At 39.5% G+C, this 19540-nt stretch overlaps 1 protein-coding gene across 3 annotated transcripts in view; it reads right to left on the bottom strand.

Moving 5' to 3' along the window:
* Nucleotides 1-5630: 5630 nt before the first annotated feature.
* METAP1 (methionyl aminopeptidase 1) overlaps nucleotides 5631-19540 on the bottom strand; it is a 53075-nt gene continuing 39165 nt past the window's right edge. For 2 of the 3 annotated variants that reach the window (XM_017516191.2, XM_017516190.2), the window contains exons 9-11: nucleotides 19085-19228; nucleotides 10292-10357; nucleotides 5631-7282 (exon numbers count right to left, since the gene is read on the bottom strand). In XM_017516191.2, the coding sequence (XP_017371680.1) occupies nucleotides 7119-7282; nucleotides 10292-10357; nucleotides 19085-19228 (374 nt within the window). In that variant the 3' untranslated portion in view covers nucleotides 5631-7118. Of the gene's footprint in view, nucleotides 7283-9330; nucleotides 10159-10291; nucleotides 10358-19084; nucleotides 19229-19540 lie in introns of those variants that run through there. The other variant, XM_017516192.2, reaches the window with a different exon arrangement.

The following is a 19540-nucleotide window of genomic DNA, read 5'->3' on the forward strand; positions in this document are numbered from 1 at the left end:
ATGATCTCAGCTCACTGCAACCCCCACCTCCCAGGTTCAAGCGATTCTTCCACCTGAGCCTCCTGAGTAACTGGGATTACAGGCACACGCCACCATGCTTGGCTAACTTTTGTACTTCTGTAGAGATGGGGTTTCACCATGTTGGCCAGGCTGGTCTTGAACTCCTGACCTCAGGTGATCCACCCACCTGGGCCTCCCTAAATGCTGGGATTACAGGTGTGAGCCACCATGACCGATCAAGTCTTTCTTTTTAAGGTAATTTTAATACATCATCGTGAATGGAATCGATGATGTTATGTATGTTGAGGAACCAAATAGTTTTGGGGACAAAGTATAAATAAAGCATAGGGCTAAAACTACTGGGCGCCATGGCTCACGCCTGTAATCCCAGAACTTTGGGAGGCCAAGGCAGGTGGATCACTTGAGATCAGGAGTTCGAGACCAGCCTGGCCAACATGGTGAAACCCTGTCTCTACTAACAATAAAGAAATTAGCTGGGCATGGTGGCACACACCTGTAATTCCAACTACTTGGGAGGCTGAGGGAGGAGAATCACGTGAACTCAGAGGCAGAGGTTGCAGTGAGTCAAGATCGTGCCACTGCATTCCAGCCTGGGTGGAGAGTGAGACTCAGTCGAAAAAAAAAAAAAAATCCAAAACCTATTCAATAAGTGCATGTCAGCAAATCTACCTTGGTTGTCCAAAATTGGGATTCAACCACTTTGGAAGTATTGTTAGGAAATTTCTTAAATTGATACTTAATAGTTGTACATACTTATGGGGCACATGATATTGACATATACGTACAATGTATAATGATCAAATCAGAGTAACTGAAATATCCATCACCTCAATGATCATTTCTAAAAGAACATTCCAAAGTTGCTCTTTTAGCTGTTTTGAAATACATAATAACTTATTGTTGGAAAACTTTTAAAAGTATCTTTAAGCTGCTTTTTTGGACAAGAGCTATATAACTGCAATACAGATGGATATTAACTTCCACTGTATATTTGGTTAAAGCTAGTAAAAATTTTTTAAACAATCTAAAATTTTTCCATGTAAGGAACTTAAGCATCTTTATTATCTTTAATTGGAAATATATAAAAATTTCAAGTATTTCCTGCATTGCCATTTTTAGCATGTTTCGCTATTCTATTTAACCTACCTACTGATACTGGAGACAGTCCATTTACAGGCATGTTTGACATGGGACAAGTTCTTTATTCACACGGAACGAACACATAGAGTAGAAAGTATGGGATGACGAGGTCATTTGGGATGGAGGTATGGAAAAAACGGTAGACTTTACTACAGTGGAGCCAGTCAACGTGTACATTACACCTAACAAAGATGGCTCCACAAAAGTATACATAGCACTATTTCTGTTCATCCCATTTGAATGGAAAATTTTACTTAGCTGGTAATTATCAAAAGACTCAGGTAAGGGGAAACGTATTTTATATGCACAGAATGCTTCAGAATTTTTCTGTCTGGCTACCAATCTGCCAAGCGGGCTGATGATCAAAGTCCTAAGTACAATTAGTTATTTGGGCCTACAGACACACTTTGTTGACTAACTGGTTTCGGCCAATTTTTTTCAGTTCACATACAAGATCAAATTCTTTGTTAGCAAATACCTTTTAGAAAAAGTTTACCACAAACACATTTGGAAAACATTTTATTAAGTACTGTATAAACAGCTATTTAGATAATAGTTGCATAGAACTATACCAAGGCAATTGTGTCTTTAAGAAACAACTACCAAGTGAACAAGGATGTGCAAATCCTCCATCATACAAGATTTCTTTTGGTGGAACGTTACGGTGACAAAGCAGCATAATGGGCTCTTAAGCAGACTGATTTTTATCAAACTGGACATCATATCAGAATTCCTTATGTATAAGAGAAATATGCACATGCTCCTTTCAAGAAAGGAGTGATAACTCACCATGGAATTACCTCCGGTTTAAACATGTACTCTTGACTGCCAAAAATATTGAGATAATGTTAAGCAAGATGAAACAGCACAACACGCTTTAAAATACATTGATCTCTAATCTACATGTTAATACTACATGTTCTTATCGCTGGCATTGTTTCCTCAGAATCATCCAGGGCTCAAATTCAGATTTAAGTTAAAAAAATTCTTCCCTGGATTGTCTGGTGATCTCTGACCCTACTACTGAAATAAGACAAATTTGCTTTACAGCAAGTCATTCTATATAGAATAAAACAGTTGGTAGTTGTCACATCACTGAACAAATAGGGGACTGCCATAGAGAATGTGGTGATTTGTTCTCCTAGCCATAGAATCAATTTAAAAATTGTAGAAATCAGCCAGGTGTGGTGGCCCATGCCTGTAATCCAAAGCACTTTGGGAGGCCAAAGTGGGAGGATCACTCGAGGCCGAGAGTTCAAGGACCAGCCTGAGCAACATAGTGGGACCCTGTCTCTATAGAAAAAAAAAAAAATAGTAATAATCAGATGTGTTGGAACATGCTTGTAGTCCTAGCTACTTGGCAAGCTGAGGTGTGAGGACTGCTTGAGCCCAGGAGGTCAAGGCTGCAGTTAGCCATAATCATACCACTGCCTCCAGCCTGGGGAACAGCAACAACAACAAAAAAAACTATTAAAATACTGTGAACGACTAACAAGCACAATAGTGATGTGAAAATTTTTATAGGACGTCCTTGAGTGCTTCACATATGAACTTTTTGGACTATTCTAGTAAAATACCAGTGTCAACATTTTTTCAAAAATAACCAGACTCGCTATGTATAGACAGTTCTGCTGTTGCTCACCCACAGTCCCCAAAATGAAAAGCAGCAGATAGACAGGGCCACCTTATTCCTGCATCATCTTGCAAACATCCAAATAAATACAAACTATTTTTCTCTTTTTCCTACTTAGCACCAAAAGGAAGACAAGAGAAGGCTGCAACAAGAGGGCCAGAGAGTTTCCATACATAGACTATGTGCTAAACTCACCTTTCTTTAGGTGTCGATTTTTAAAACAGAACAAAACACAATTTTCATAGGTTTTAGCCTAATGCAGCCTGTTATGAAGGCTACAATTTGTTCCTAAGATATGAACGTCTAGATGTTATGTTCTAATGAAGTTGGAAAACGAGCCACACTGCCACAAGTGTGGCATAATTTACAAGTGGTATAATTTGCTCCTCTTATAGCTAGAGAGCTTGGTAAAAGTTAAATGCCATCAAATGTAGGCAGAATCTTACTACACCGTCTCAAACAGTTCCAGTATTTCTAACTTTCAGACCACTAAAATATCCTCCCCTACTGTATTTTTTGCTCCCAAGATTCACTGCATTCATTGTTAAAAAGCAGCCCATGGTTTATGAAATTCAGAATACAATTTAAAGATCTAAATTACTTCAAATGATATGTTCTAAGAAAAAAAGAATCACAAAGAAATTACATACTTTATTGTTAGCAGTGATTTTGGTGTAATAATTTTGAAACAATTTTATGTCTATCTTGTAGCATCAAGCAAATGAGCAAATATTAATCTCCCAGCTATCTGCTTAAGAAAAAAAGTATTTTTACAGTGAAAAATCCTGACAAACACCAAGTGATCAAACTTCACATCAGCAATAAGGTGCCAAGAACATTATGTACCTCATGTTGTACAATAAATGGGGCATACAACTGGCATCTCTGTAGTCTTCCACCAAGATGTTTATCCTCAATCTATCCTCATGAGGAATAATCAAATGGACTTTTGTAAACTAATCTGATTTTTCAAGTATCCATTTCATAAGACATCAAAAAAGGTGTGAGAATTACTCTAGCACGGGTGTTGGTTACTCTAGCACAGGTGTGCAACCTGTTGGCTTCCCTGGGCCACACTGGAAGAGTAACTGTCTCGGGCCACACACAAAATACACTAACAGCTGATGAATTCAAATAAAAGCCCGTGCATAATTTTCTTGGTATCTGCCACCACGGATCAGCAAAAGATCCTCGCTTCAATGGATCAGACGCAGCTGCTAGAGTTAAGAAGACTAAGGCCAGGTGCCGTGGCTCACCCTTGTAATCCCAGCATTTTGGGAGGCCGAGGCAGGTGGATCAACAGTGGTCAGGAGTTTGAGACCAGCCTGGCCAACATGGTGAAACCCCATCTCTACTAAAAATACAAAAATTAGCCGACATTGTGGCAGGCACCTGTAGTCCCAGCTACTCAGGAGGCTGAAGCAGAAGAATCGCCTGAACCCAGGAGGCAGCGGTTGCAGTGAGCCAAGATTGTGCCACTGCACTCCAGCCTGTGTGACGAGTGAAACTCTGATCTCCAAAAAAAAAAAAAAAAAAAAAAAAAAAAGAGAGAGAGAGAGACTAGAGATACATGACAACAAAATGCCATGGGTTTAACAGCGTTTAAAAACATTTTGGGGAAAATTAGTTTATGTACTATACATTAGATAATTCTGTATCGGTATTAAATTTCTAATTAATTATGATCATGTAAAAGAATGTCCTTAGGTTACGAGATACAAGCTGACAGGGTGAAGTACAATGTTCCTTCTTTCAAAAGAAAAGTGCTTATACAGAGATAAAGCAAAGGTGACAAAATGACAATTGTTAAAGGTAAAGGATATGATTATTTCACTATACTTTCAACTATTCTATAATTTGAAAGTTTTCAATATAAAAAGTTGGAGATAAAAAAAAATTTTTAAAGCAGGGAAAAACAAGAAAGAAATCACTTACAGATACCAATGAGCAGAAGTTAAGCAAATGAGAGCATCCTGCTCTGTTTTAACCAAATCCAATGAAAACTCTAGTCATTAAAGAACTGAGGAATGAGGCAAATTCCTAAACCGCCTCACCTCCTCTTGCCATTTAAGATATATGGGTGCAAGTGGTATAAAGGTGTTGGTTAATCCATTTTATCAACAAAAGACATAAAATGAAGATCATGTTTCTGACAGGAAAAAAGAAAGATTCTAAAGGTTAATGTAAAAAAAGAAGTTAATCCTTTTTTTTTTTTTTTGACATGAGGTCTCACTCTCTACCCAGCTGTAGTGGCACAATCATAGCTCAGTGTAACCTTGAACTCCTGGGCTCAAGCAATTCCCCCACCTTATTCTCCTGAGTAGCTTGTGTTGCAGGCTCACACACCAAGCTGACTTATTTTGTAAAAAGGTGGCAGAATGATGAAACTAGATGTTTTGTCACCTAAATCCAATGAAGATTTGTAATTAGATATATGCAATTAGACTTAGAGCCCATATTGTTTTAAAATCAAGAAAAGCATTGTCACCAGTGTGGTGTTTTATCTTTTAACCAAAACTCTCGCACCACCAGTATCTTTTTTCCTTGAGCTTAGCTTCTAAGGACAGACACTGAATAAGTCCACATTGTTAATTCCACAATCAGCACATAAAATGCTCCCCTAATATTCAGCATTCTGCCTTAAAAGCTCTCACAAATATGGTTGCATCTCAAATGCTGTTGGTGCTCTGCTGAGTTTACGTATAGCCATTACAGCTGAAAAAGCATTACTACTCAAATGGTTGTGAATTTATTTTAGATTATCAAACAGCCTTCCCATTCCCACCATTTCCCTCTGAAATCCCAAAGAAATGCAGCAAAGTTAATGACTACATGGTGGGATAATCATTCAAACTTTTTAATCTCCCTTTACACATTATATTAACATTCATATTGCAAGGCATTCCATTCACAAATATTACAGTTTGATAAAAAATTCACACACATACCCCCAAAAGTCTATACCAGATTCAGTCAACTTTACTAAATCATTAAAATAATAAAAGTAATGAAAACATTATATTTTAAAGCAATAAGGTCTGAGGCACTCTGGGAAAGATGTTCTCTTACAAGTATAATGTGTCAGTGGTATGAAATTATATTACAAGGATGCCCAGTAATCAAGTACGCTCTAATGACAATGACTTCATGATCTGATATGTCTTCATTGATACACTCCTACTTAAACAACTGCTGAAAGGAACACAGATATTGGGCAGCTGAGGTCATTTCTACTGAGGTTCCCAACTATGTAAAGGTGAGGTGTATTTCAGCACACCAAGGACAGCTGTGTCTCTACTGCAAGGTTACAGTACACAAAGTTCCTTTCTCATCACTATCACGCTTACTTACTAAACGTTAAATAGCCCACTTGAGCTCCTGGGCTGGAGACAGTTTAGAACTCTTTCCCCATCCTCTGCCACAATGCATCCCCCCTTCTCTGATCACCTCCAGGGTATGCCCTTGAAGTAAAACAGAAAAGGGAAGAAAGGGGGCTTTTTCTTTTCCATTTCTGACCAAACAGAGGTCTGAAATAGCAGTGTATTATGAAAATTCTCATGCCCTGCAACAAACAGTCAGCTACCACTTGGAAAACGGCTATTTTTGCCATAAACTAGATTTTTAAAAAGCTTGATAACCTTCCAAAGTGAATTTTACTACATTCATTCACTGACACACACAGAGTCCACATTGGAGAAAGTCTCATTGGGTGAGTGCTTCCCTATGCACAATTACAAGTGTAAATCGTTTGCATGGGGGAGAGGTGAGGCCAAATCCCAACCAGGAATTAAATCACTGCAAACTGTGGATCCATTTGTGAGAGCATATAAACCTGTCAGAGCAGAACCAACACAAACCTGGGTCTCATAGTGCTTGGTAATTATGTATATGGAATTTAAAATGTATACATATATATTTCCATATATATAATTTAAAAAATCTGGTGCAACATATATTGCTAAAGGTTCAAGGATTTTCATTTCCAATGTTCACCCGGAAAGCAGCTGGCTCTTGATGGCCATTTTGTGGCAGTGGTAAAAGCAACTAGAAGCAAGTTTAAGTAAAAGTGCTCAAAGGGCAAATGAGAAAACAGGTGTGCAGGGGGAGGGGGCTGAAGAGTTCAGCAAGGTTTCCTTTATTCTTCTCAGTTTTTTCAGACCCAAGTCAAGTTCTTGAGGACACACATCAAATGCTGTAGTCCTTTCGTATCTACAGTCAAAACAAAACGAGTGATAAAAAAAAAGGTTCCTCTTCCTTTCTGTACTCTCAATAAAATGCATAGCACAGTAAGAAGATATCACTGAGATGTGCCATCTTGGAAGAATTAAAATTGAGACATGAAGTGAGGCCGTGCACTGTCAAGTCGCCGGGTTAGGATTTCGCAGCCAGTGTCCGTGACCAGGAGGGTGTGCTCAAACTGAGCAGACCGCTTTCCATCTCTTGTCACCGCGGTCCAACCATCTGGCCAGGTTTCATCCTGCCATCCACCTTAAACAAAAACAATTTCTTAATTCAATCACTCAGTTTTCTAAATGAACTCTATCAAGAAGAAAACCAAGTAGAAAATTCACTACTAAGATCCTTATTCACACGCCAATTGTTTGAGCTAAATGCCTTTCCAACTTCATTTTGGTCTTCAGTATGTCTGATGTTTAAATTTCTTCAGATGTATTACAATCACATTTTTTATATATCCCAAATATCAAATCAAGATGGAATTTCCAAAATAAAGGTGCTTGATTTCATTTTAGACAACACCTTGATACCAATCAAGACTTTGAGTATAAACTTTAATTATATGTTTCATTATATGTATCTAAGCATCACTACGTACCCTATGAATATGTATAATAATTGTCAATTTTAAAATATCAAATTTTTTTAAAAGGACATTCTGCAATATGCTACAACACAAATGAACCTTGAGGTCATAATGCTAAGTGAAATAAGCCAGTCACTAAAAGGCACATGCTTAATGATTCCACTTATATGAGGTAGAGTAACATAGTCAAAATCATGGAGATAGAAAGCAGAACGGTGGATGCCAAGGGCTGGGAGTAGAGAGGAATGGGAAGGGAGTGTTTAATGGGTTGAGTTTCAGTTTTACAAGATGAAAGGCTTTTGGAGATGGATGGTGGTGGTGGGTACACAGCATTATGAATGTATTTAATAACACTAAACTGTACATTTAAAAATGACTGAGATGTATATTTTACAATAAATATTGGAAAGAAAAAGAACTTAATGAAGTTAGCTCTTTCCAAGTATAACTTTGGCATCTGACAAAACCATAGTCAGCATATATTGTGAAGGAAATCACGTGTTTATAGTTTCATTATGGCATTCAATTCCTGATATAATTTCAAAATGGTAGGCACACAAACAGATGGTGAGAACAGATTTTACAGTGAAATTTTTGTGAACTCTATCTCTGGAACCAGAAGAGGGACAAAGAGAAAGACTGGTATGAGAGGATAAGAAAAATATGAAGCAGAATGGTCTGGATAGGAGCTGAAACCAGAGAAGGGAAGCTAAGGGACAGTGAAAGAATCTGGGAGGCCATGAAAGAAAACTCAGGGAAAGGCAGGAAAGGGGGTGAAGGGGGCACAAGGAGGGAAAGCAGAAAGCAAAGGCCCAAGAGAATGTGAAGCAGAGGTGGAATGAGAAAGGCAATTCGAAATCCTACTGTAAAAGGTATATTTGCAGAGCTTTCTTGTTTCAAAATTAGATGTTAAAAAAAAAAAATCAATACTTTTATTTTGAATACTCTTTAGGTGAAATATATTACTTCAAGGACTCACTGACTCAGACAGACAAATCCTAGAACATAAACTCTGTAGTGAAGTAAACTACTTTTGTGCAATATTAAATCCCAGGATAAAAAGAAAATACGAGGCAGCCTAAAAAAGTTAACTCATACCTCATCAAGCACCTAAAGATGAGTAAACAGATGTTTTTCAGTGCAATGGCCTTTATACCAACAGATTTAAAACACCACTACTATGATTCTATTGTGATCTGATAAAACAGGATTTTTAGTAATGGCAAGTTAAATATATTTGGCTATTCTGAGGAAATTCTCCTGCAGATTTGAGACTTTCTATTCCAGAGCTGGGATTTAATCTAGCTGAGTTATACTAAAGTATACCTGAGATAATTTGATGATTAATTACCTGTGCTGGGTGTATAGAAAGTTATTTGCTTACTGAAAATACTACATCATGGCTCATCAGCCAGGTGACAGTTAATGGAAATATGTAGCCAAAATGACCCTTTCCTCCCACGGTCTTTCTTTTCACTGTTAAATACTTACCATATTTACAACTGGTTGCACACGATCAGAACTTTATCCTTATTACAAGGGCATGACAAAAACTTTACATTTGTGCAGTCCTTTAAATTATACAAAGTACTTTATGTTCACACAAATCGTCTCAGTTCTTATAGCAGCCTTGGGAGTTGGCAAGACAGGGATTCTAATTTTCATTTTACAGAAAAGGCAGTAAGAAATCAGCTTAAGGCAGCCTCTAAAGTGACTTCAGTGATCCCCACCCTCCTGGCACGCATGGCCTTGTGTGAGCTCCTGCTCCCCTTGAGTGTGGGCTGGATTCAGTGAATCACTTCTAAGAAAGAGAATATGGCAGTCATTTCCAAGACTGGTTTATAAAAAGTCTGGAAGGTTCCAGAGAGAGAGTATCCTTTAATACAGGGCTCAGGACACACAAGCTCTACTGCTACTGCCTCACTTTGCATCCCCTAACCAGAAAGCTCTATTATTAGAATCACTCTGAAAATCTCAGTGAGGAGCCCCAATCATGACTCCACGTCTCCTATCACTGCTACAAGCCTGACTGGAGGGAAGGACAACAGTGGGGAGGCTGCCAGAGCCAAGTGTGTCCTTGGTGTGTTTCCCCACAATAGCTATATGATGCTACGTGATAACATGAGTGCAGACCATGAAGGGTTACAGCAGCTCATGAGCCGAGTCTGACAAATTCTGCCAGGTAATGAGCTAAGTTACAGGCAAGCTACTTACCCTCTTCAAGGACCAGTTTCCTACTTTGTATAATGGGAATAACACCTACCTTATAAATTATGAAGAATTAAATCATATAATCATGCCTACCTCAAACTGGGTAGCTCAACAAATGCTCTACTTTGTTCCTTCCTCTTCCTTCTCCTACATCAAGCAAGAAAATCCACACAGACTTGACCTGGGTGCCTCATTATTACAATACACCTTCTGATATGATCTTCATGAAAATCAACCAGGATTCAAGCACTTCAGCATCTCCTGACAGATTACCACACAGAAACCATGTTGTTCTTGCTAACCCCCACAATTTTCAGTTCTCCACATGACACTGAATCAAGTTTGAGAGGGGATAGGGAGTAGAAAGCAAAAATCAAGTGGGCAGAAGAGACCACTGACATGATGAATAACCTAAAACACATATAAATTCAATTAAAGAATGTCACGGCATCCTTTTTTCTCACCTTCACAAATCATTGGCTCAATTGTAAATACATGGCCCGACTTCATCACTCCAACTGCTTTATTTTCTGAAATTAAAGAAAAAAAAAACTCAGAAGGTAGCAAAACCAACAGTGTACTGTTGAACAGTAACTAGAAAGAGTAAACAATTCAAATTAACCCTTTCTTAAAGTTTAACAAACAGGTATTATACTGGTAGCCATCTAATATGGTATACATATTGTCCTAGGAACATTTCATTATGCTTATGTGTTCTGTAGGAAAATAAATATTTGTAGGCTGCTTTCAGATATGATATCGCTTCTATAAAAAGAAAAGTGGCAAATAAAAACAAAGAATAAAAGAAAAGAGACTTGATTTCTATTACCTCATGACTAGAATTGCAATCACAGAGCCAAGAGTTCCACAACTCAACCAGGTAGAAAAATTCAAGGAGAATGACAGACGTTTCAGATTATGCCAAAAATTTCCCACCGCTTGCGGGGGGATGTATGTGTTTGTACACAGGGGCACAGTGCATGGAAACTACATAATTTTCATAACGTTTTACAAGCTATTGTCTTTTTCTCATCTTCAAAGAAGAACAAAGTCTATGCACACTAACCTTTTTAAACCTACTTTAAAAAAAATAGGCCTGGGGTGGTGGCTCAAGCCTATAATCCCAGCACTTTGGGAGGCCAAGGCGAGTGGATCACCTGAGGCAGGTCAAGAGTTTGAGACCAGCCTGGCCAACACGGTGAAACGCTGTCTCTACTAAAAATACAAAAATTAGCTGGGCATGGTGGCGTGCAGCTGAAATCCCAGCTACTCAAGAGGCTGAGGCAGGGAATCACTCGAAACCAGGAGACGGAGGTTGTAGTGAGCTGAGATCGCACCATTGCACTCCAACTTGGGTGACAGAGGGAGACTCTACTTCAAAAAAAAAAAACAAAACTGGGAAGATCATTCTTTTTTAACTGAAAGCAAAAAAGCAAACTCCATTTCTCTCTCCAAATACTTTTTAGTTTCTTTGTCCAAGTTCATTAATACAAGTTTTTTTTCAGGATCATCATGAGAAATACAACAATAAATTACAGTGACCAGACCTGCCATACCCCTCAAAAAGACCAAAAATATTAAAACTAAGAACAGGCTTAAGACAAAAATGGAGAACTAATTTAAATTCAGCGTTAAAACCTAATAAGGCTATCAGCTAAGTGAATGACTGCAATGCCCAACCTGACCACCAGATGGCTAATACATGGGCTTTTCAGGGTTCCTCTGAGCGGTTGTTCTGATCCACAACTTTGGTAATGAATGGCAAATTTCCCCTCCAGTTGAGGCTTTCTCAGCTAAACTGTCCTCTTTCCTACACATGTATATTCCTGAATAACTTTCCAGATGAATAGCTATTGTGCTGCTTTCGACTATCTTAGGTATTGCCAAACTACACTTACCGCAGGTTTCAAATCTGGAGTTTCTAAACTGCTATAAAATCCTAAGGTCATTAAAAAAAAAGAAAAAGAAACATTTGACTTTTAATTTCTAAACTCACAAACTTTCTCTCAAAATGACGTGCTTAATTATTCAGAACTGGTCTGTATTCCCTTGGAGAAACCAAAAAGAAAATGTCAAGAATGTCAGTGTGGTGTCACAGAAAGTAAAAAGGAAAGAATCTAGAACTCTGCTGTCCAATATGGCAGCATTAGACATGCATAGCTATAAAGTACTTGAAAAGTGGCTAATCAGAATTGAGACAGGCTATCAGTTCAAAAACACTTTGGATTTTAAAGACTAAACCAACATGTACAATATCTCTCAATAATTTTTATACTGACTAAAGTTTCAGTTTCCCAAAATACCTCACTCAACAAATATACATTATCTGAGTGACTGTATTATTGCAGACACTATGTTAGGTACTTTTGGAAAAATCTGTGCCTAATCTATAGTCTCTCACAGAATGACTGTAATATGCAGGCACATCTTGTTTTATTGCACTTCACTGTATTGTGCTTCACAGACACTGCTTTTCTTTTTCTTTCACTTTTTTTTTTTTGAGGCGGAGTCTTGCTCTGTTGCCCAGGCTGGAGCACAGTGGCATGATCTCAGCTCAATGCAACCTCCAAACTCTGAGGTTCAAGTGATCCTCCTGCCTCAGCCTCCTGAGTAAGCTGGGACTTCAGGCATGTGCACCACGCCCGGCTAATTTTTGTATTTCTAGTAGAAGCGTGGTTTCACCATGTTGGCCAGGTTGGTCTTGAACTCCTGTCCTCAAGTGATCAGGCTGATTCAGCTGCCCAAGGTGCTGGAATTAGAGGCATGAGCTACCACATCCAGCTAGCTACTGGTTGTTTTTTTTTTTTTTTTAAATAAATTAAAGGTTTGTGGCAACCCTGCATTGAGCAAGTCTAGCAATGTCATTTTTCCAGCAGTACATGTTCACTTCATGTCTCTATGTCACAATTTGGCAATTTTCACAATATTTCAAACATTCTCATTATTATTTTATCAGTTATAGTGATCTGTGATAGATGATCTTTGATGTTACAATTTTAATTGTTTTGGGGCACCACAAACTGTGCCCATGTAAGACAGCAAACCTAATAAATGTTTATGTGTATTCTGACGACTCCACCAACCTGACCCCCTTCTCTCTCCCTCTCCTCAGGCCTCCCTAGTCCCTGAAACACAATACTGAAATTAGGCCACTTAATAGCCCTACAATGGCCTCTAAGTATTCCACTGAAAGGAAGAGTCACATGTCTCTCACTTTGAATCAAAAGCTAGAAATAGTTAAACATAATGAAGAAGGCAGGTCAATAGCCTAGACAGACCAAAAGCTATGTCTCTGGTGCCAAAAAGTTAAGCCAAGTTGTGAATGCAGAGGGAAAGTTCTTGAAGGAAACTGAAAGCACTACTCCACTGAAGCCACAAATGCAAAGAAAGTACAACAGTCTTATTGCTGTTATGGACGAAGCTTGAATGGTGTGGATAGAAGATCACACAACCCACACATTCCCTTATGCCAAAGCCCAATCTAGAGCAAGGGACTAACTCTCAATTCTATGAAGGCTAAAAGAGGTGACAAAGCTTCAGAAGAAAAGTTGAAAGTAAGCAGAGGCTGGCTCATGAGGTTTAAATAATCCATCTCCATTACATAAAAGTGCAAGGTGAAGCAGCAAGTACTGATGTAGAAACTGTAGCAAATTAGCCAGAAGATATAGCTAAAATAATTGATGAAGGTGGCTATACTAACAGATTTTCAATGCAGATCAAAACAGCCTTCTAAAGGAAGAAAATGCCACCTAGGACTTTCTAACTAGAGAGGAGAAGTCAATACGTGGCTTCAAAGGAAAGGCTGACTTTCTTGTTAGGGGATCACACAGCTTGTGACTTCAAGTTAAAGCCAATGCTCACCCACCATTCCCCAAATCTTAAGATTCCTGAAGAAGGAAGCAAAATCTACTCTGCCTGTGCTCTAGAAATGGAAGAACAAAGCCTGGATGACAGCACCTCAATTTACAGCATGTTTTACTGAATATTTTAAGCCTGCTGTTGAAACCTACTGCTCAGAGAAAAAGATTCCTCTCAAAATACTACTATTCACTGACAATGCACCTGATTGCCCAAGAGTTCTAACAGAGATGTACAAGGAGATGAATGTTGTTTTCATGCCTGCTAACATGGAATCTATTCTGTAGCTCATGCATCAAGAAGGAATTTTGACTTTCAAGTCTTATTATTTGAGAAATACATTTTCTAAGGCTGCTGTAGACAGTGATTCCTCTAATGAATCTGTACAAAAGTAAACTGAAAAACCTTCTTGAAAGGATTCACCATTCTGGATGCCAGCAAAAACATTTGTAGGCCAGGCATAGTGGTACACACCTATAATCCCAGCACTCTGGGAGGCCAAGGCGGGTGGATTGTATGAGTCCAGGAATTCAAGATCAGCCTGGGCAACTAGTGAAACCCTGTTTCTACTAAAAATACAAAAAAAAAAAAATAGCTGGACATGGTGGTGCGCGCTTGTAATGCCAGCTACTTAGGAGGCCGAGGTGGGCGAATCACCTGAGTCCAGGAGTTGGAGGCTGCAGAGAGCCGAGATCACGCCACGGCACTCCAGCCTTGGCAACCAGAGTGAGACCCTATCTCAAAACAAATAAACAAACAAACAAAAACCAAAAAAGTTGTGATTCATGGGAGGAAAATTCATAATGCATGAGGAAGTCAAATATCAGTATTAACATGAGCTGAGCAGAAGGTGATTTCAACCCTTTTGGATGACCAAGAGAGGTTCGAAACATAGTGGAGGATGTAAGCGCAGATGTGGTGGAAAGAGCAAGAGAAACAGAATTAAAAATGGAGGCTGAGGATGTAAATGGATTGCTGCAATCTCATGATGAAACTTGAACAGATGAGTAGCTGCATCTTATGGATAAACACAAAAGTAGTTTCTTGAAATGGAATCTAACTCTAGCGAAGATGCTGTGAACATTGTTGAGATGACAACAAAAGATTTAGAATATTGCATAAATCAAATTAATAAAGCAGCAGCAGGGTTTAAGAGGATTGACCCCAGTTTTGAAAGAAGCTCTACTATGAGTAAAATGCTATCAAACANAACAAAAGACAGAATATTACATAAACTTAGTTGGTAACATTACATAAACTTGGTTGAGCAGGGTTTCAGAGAACTGACTCCGATTTTGACAGAAGTTCTGTGGATAAAATGCTATCAAACAGTATCACAAGCTACAGAGAAATCCTTCATGAAAGGAGGAGTCAATCAATGTAACAAGCTTTGTTGTCTTATTTCAAGAAATTGCCACGACCACCCTGATATGGTTTGGATCTGTGTTCCCACCCAAATCTCATGTTAAAATATAATTCCCAGTGTTGGAGGTAAGGCCTGGTGGAAAGTGACTACATCATGGGGACAGAGTTCTCATGAACTGGTTTAGCACCACCTCCCTTGGTACTGTATAGTGAATGAGTTGTCACAAGATCTGGCCGTTTAAAAGTGTGTGGCACCTCCTCCCATGCGCTCTCTTGCTCCTGCTCCCACCATGTGAGACACCGCACTCCCTCTTTGCCTTCCACCATGATTAAGTTCCCTGAAGCCTCTCCAGAAGCTGATGCTGCCAAGCCTCCTGTATAGCCTGCAGGACCACGAGCCAATTAAGCCTCTTTTCTTTTTCTTTTGTTTTGAGATGGATTCTCGCTTTGTTGTCAGGCTGGAGTGCAGTGCTGCAATCTCAGCTCACTGCAAACACCACCTCCCAGGTTCAAGCGATTCTCCTAACTCAGCCTCCCAAGTAGCTGGAAATACAGGTGTGCCCCACCATGCCCAGATAATTTTTGTATTTTTAGTAGAGAGGGGGTTTCACCATGTTGGCCAGGATGGTCTCGATCCCTTAACCTTGTGATCTGCCCACCTCAGCCTCCCAACGTGCTGAGATTACAGGTGTGAGCCACCACGCCCAGCCAAGCCTCTTTTCTTTATAAATTACCCAGATTTGGGAATTTCTTTCCAACAATGTGAGAATGTTAATACACATCCCAGCCTTCAGCAACCACCACCATGATCAGTCAGTGGACATCAAGGGAAGACCTTTCACCAGCAAGAGGATTACAACTCACTAAAAGCTCAGATGACTGTTGGCATTTTTTAGCAATAGAGTATTTTTACATCAAGGTTTGTGCATTGTTACTACACATACAACAGACCACAGTATAGTGTAAACATAACTTTTTTATGCACTGGGAAACCAAAAACTTCGTATAACTTGCTTTATTGCAACATTCACTGTATTGCAAGGGCCTGGAGTAGGGTATTATCATCATTACTTCCCACCCAGTGACTCAAATATAGAAACAAATAAACTCTCACCTAACAAGGATTTCTCCTACATAGAAGGAGTGGAAAAATGTTACACAATAATTTCCTGGTTCGTCTCTCTTTTGAGTTAGGAATATAGAGTTACAAACTAAAGCAGAGAATATTTACATTTCAAAATATGTAAGGCTGGGTGTGGTGGCTCATGCCTGTAACCCCAGCTCCTTGGGAAGCTGAGGTGAGCAGACTGCTTTAAGCCCAGGAGTTTGATACCAGCCTGGGAAACATGGAGAAACCCTGCCTCTACAAAAATATAAAAATTGCCAGGGATGGTGGCCTACTCAGGAGGCTGAGGTAAGAGGACTGCTTGAGCCCTGGGAGGTCAAGGCTCCAGTGAGCCATGATTAAACCACTATACTTTAGCCTAGGTGACAGAGCAAGATCTCATCTCCAAAAAAAACTGTATCAAGTATACCTGGTCCTTGTTCCTTTTTTCATAATTGTTTCTTATATCTAATTAAATGCTTTAAAAGGAAACTCACATGACATCTTTTGTACAACAGTGCCAACATATTTTGCTGACACTATAACCACTGACCAAAATCCCCTTCTCCCATAAATTTTACTGTCTTCAGTCTCTCTCTCACTCAAATCCATATCTAAGCTCAAATATTATTGCCTCTGCAAGTAAGGGGACTGTCTGTTTTTATTCTCTCCCCTTCACATACTCTTACATACACACCCCTCACTGTAACCAGAATAGCTCCTTGCATTCTGTGAAAGGGAATGCATTATTCAGATGATTACAGGGTTTAACAGGAAGGAATGAAGTCAGTTACCTATTTTCTGTTGCTAGCTTTAATTTCAAGCATGATTCACAGCTTAAATAGAAAGAATTAGGTGGTCTGCTAATAACTATTTATTCACACACATTAGGTCCAGTGTTCTAAACCAGCAGTCCCCAACCTATTTTGCACTAGGGGACGGTTTTATAGAATAGAATTTTTTCACGGACCAGGGTGATTGCGGGGATACAGGCCTTGGGGAATGGTTTTTGGGATGAAACTGTTCCAACTCAGATCATCAGGCATTACATTCTCATAAGGAGTGAGCAACCTAGATCCCTCACACACACTGTTAACAACAGGGTTCAAACTCCTCTGAGAATCTAATGCCATCGCCAGTCTGACAGGAGGCAGAGCTCTGGTGGTAACCCTGGATTTCTTGCCACTCCTCTCTTGCTGTGCAGCTCAGCTCCTAATAGGCCATGGATCGGTTCCTGCCTGCGGCCCAGGGGTTGGGGACCCCTGCTCTGAAGGACTGCTCCAGCTTCTCCTTTAGAAAGGTTGCTTACTCATTTCACTTTCTTTTCACAACTATCCATGTCTAGGATTTTACCACCTCACACCTGAACTACAGCAACAACTGCCCATCAGGCCAACTATCTTCATAACTCCCACCTGCAATCCATCTTAGTCACCACTGCCAAATTAGCCTTCTCAAAACATCAGCTTCGTTATGCCATTCTTCTGCTCAAAAGTATTTCTGAAGATTCTGACACAGAAGTCAATTTTCTTCAGTCTGGCATTCAGCACACCTGGACTGCCTGCTGCTAGTACTTAACATATAACTCGGCCAACCTTATCTTGTCTCTGTTCACCTCTATTTGAAGCACCTATTCATGTTCCCCCTCCAACTGGAAAGGTTTTTCTCATTTCCACCCAACCAAAACTTCAACCACTCTTTAGCTCTCCCCCAGCATCCAGCACCAAATTTCTTCAGTCCTTACTCATCAGCATGAAGTATGGGAGAAAAAATTGACTTCAGGAACCAAGACAGAACCCAGGTATCAATGCTAATCTGGCATTTAATTACTAGTTCGTGTGACCTTGTGCAGGTAAATTACCTCCTCTGTAAGCACAGAGTTGCTTTAAAAAAAAATAGGGCTAAGAAATTATCTATAGACTTGCAATGATCAGATGAGATGATGCGTATTACTGTCATTGTAAACATTAACATAAAATGCTTTTCATGTACTGTTTTCATGCAGATTTCTAAGTGCTTTCTATGCATCATCTCACTTAATCTTCATAACAATTCTACAGTAGGTACCATTCCCTACCATTTAATCACAAGGAAATGAAAATGTTTATCTAGCAGTGGCTCAATAAATATGTGCTAAGTTCCTTCCTAGGTCACTTACTGTGGACAGCTTTCATTTCCAGCACTAAATAACAGATTTATTCCTGTACATGTCTTCTCTCCCTACAGCAAAAGTTTCTATAAGACATTAGCTGTCTTACACAATTGTAATTATATCACATGGCACTCAATCTGAGGAAAGGTACTTTGTTTATTCCCCTCTATTTATAAGAACAAATACTACAGTATCTGACACACATTAAGCATTCAAACCAAGCAAGACGAACTGACTTCACCTAAGGAATCACAACAGTAATGGCTAGGCCTGTGGCAGACTGCTGATTGTTTGCCTAAGTAAGTTTACTTTTCTTCCATAACACTCAACTAGATTACGTTTTCCCACCTCCCTTGTATTCAGATGTAGCCATGTAACTGAATTCCTGCCAGCGGAAAATAAATGTGATTTATGCCAATTCCAGGCTATTAAAACTTCCCAAGCATATCCCTCCAAGCTTCAACCTCCACACTCCCAACCATCTACTGACCAGGAGGACAACTCCGAAGTGACGTTGAAAGCCATAGGTCGAAGATGACACAGCCTGTGTCACACAGTAACTGCCCGGCTCCCACAGTGACCAAACATACCTGCCTTGGACTATTATGTGAGTAAGATATGAACTTGCACTGTATTTCAGCAAATACACATTTTGGGAATCTATCTATTATAGCTAAGAGAGAACTCTAGTGAATACAGAATAGTAGGTACTGTTAAATGCGTAAGTATTTGTTGAATAAATGGTGAGCATGTACCAAATCTCTGGATAGTACTTACTGGCATAGTGGGGTACATTGGGGGCGGTATGAAAAAGCTTGTGGATTCCATGCCCACAATAGCTTCGAACAACTGAAAACCCATTTGCTTGGGCATGCTTCTGGATAATGTTTCCCAATTCTCTGTACCGAACACCAGGCTTCACTAAAAGGAAAAGAGAAAATTCATGACAAACGAATAATAACTAATATGTACTAGGCAATTACTATCAACCAGGTGCAGCGGCTCATGCCTGTAATCCCAGCACCTTGAGAGACCAAGGCAGGAAGATCGCTTGAGCTCAGGAGTTCAAGACCAGCCTGGGCAACATGACAAAGCCCTGTCTCTACAAAAAATATAAAAATTAGCCCTGCATAGTGGTGCATGTCTATAATCCCAGCTACACTTGGGAGGCTGAGATAGGAGGATCACTAGAGCCCAAGAGGCCAAGACTGTAGTGTTCCTGCCACTGAACTC

The sequence above is a fragment of the Cebus imitator genome, unplaced genomic scaffold (genome assembly GCF_001604975.1).
Source record: "Cebus imitator isolate Cc_AM_T3 unplaced genomic scaffold, Cebus_imitator-1.0 Scaffold575, whole genome shotgun sequence".
Classification (NCBI taxonomy): Eukaryota; Metazoa; Chordata; class Mammalia; order Primates; family Cebidae; genus Cebus; species Cebus imitator.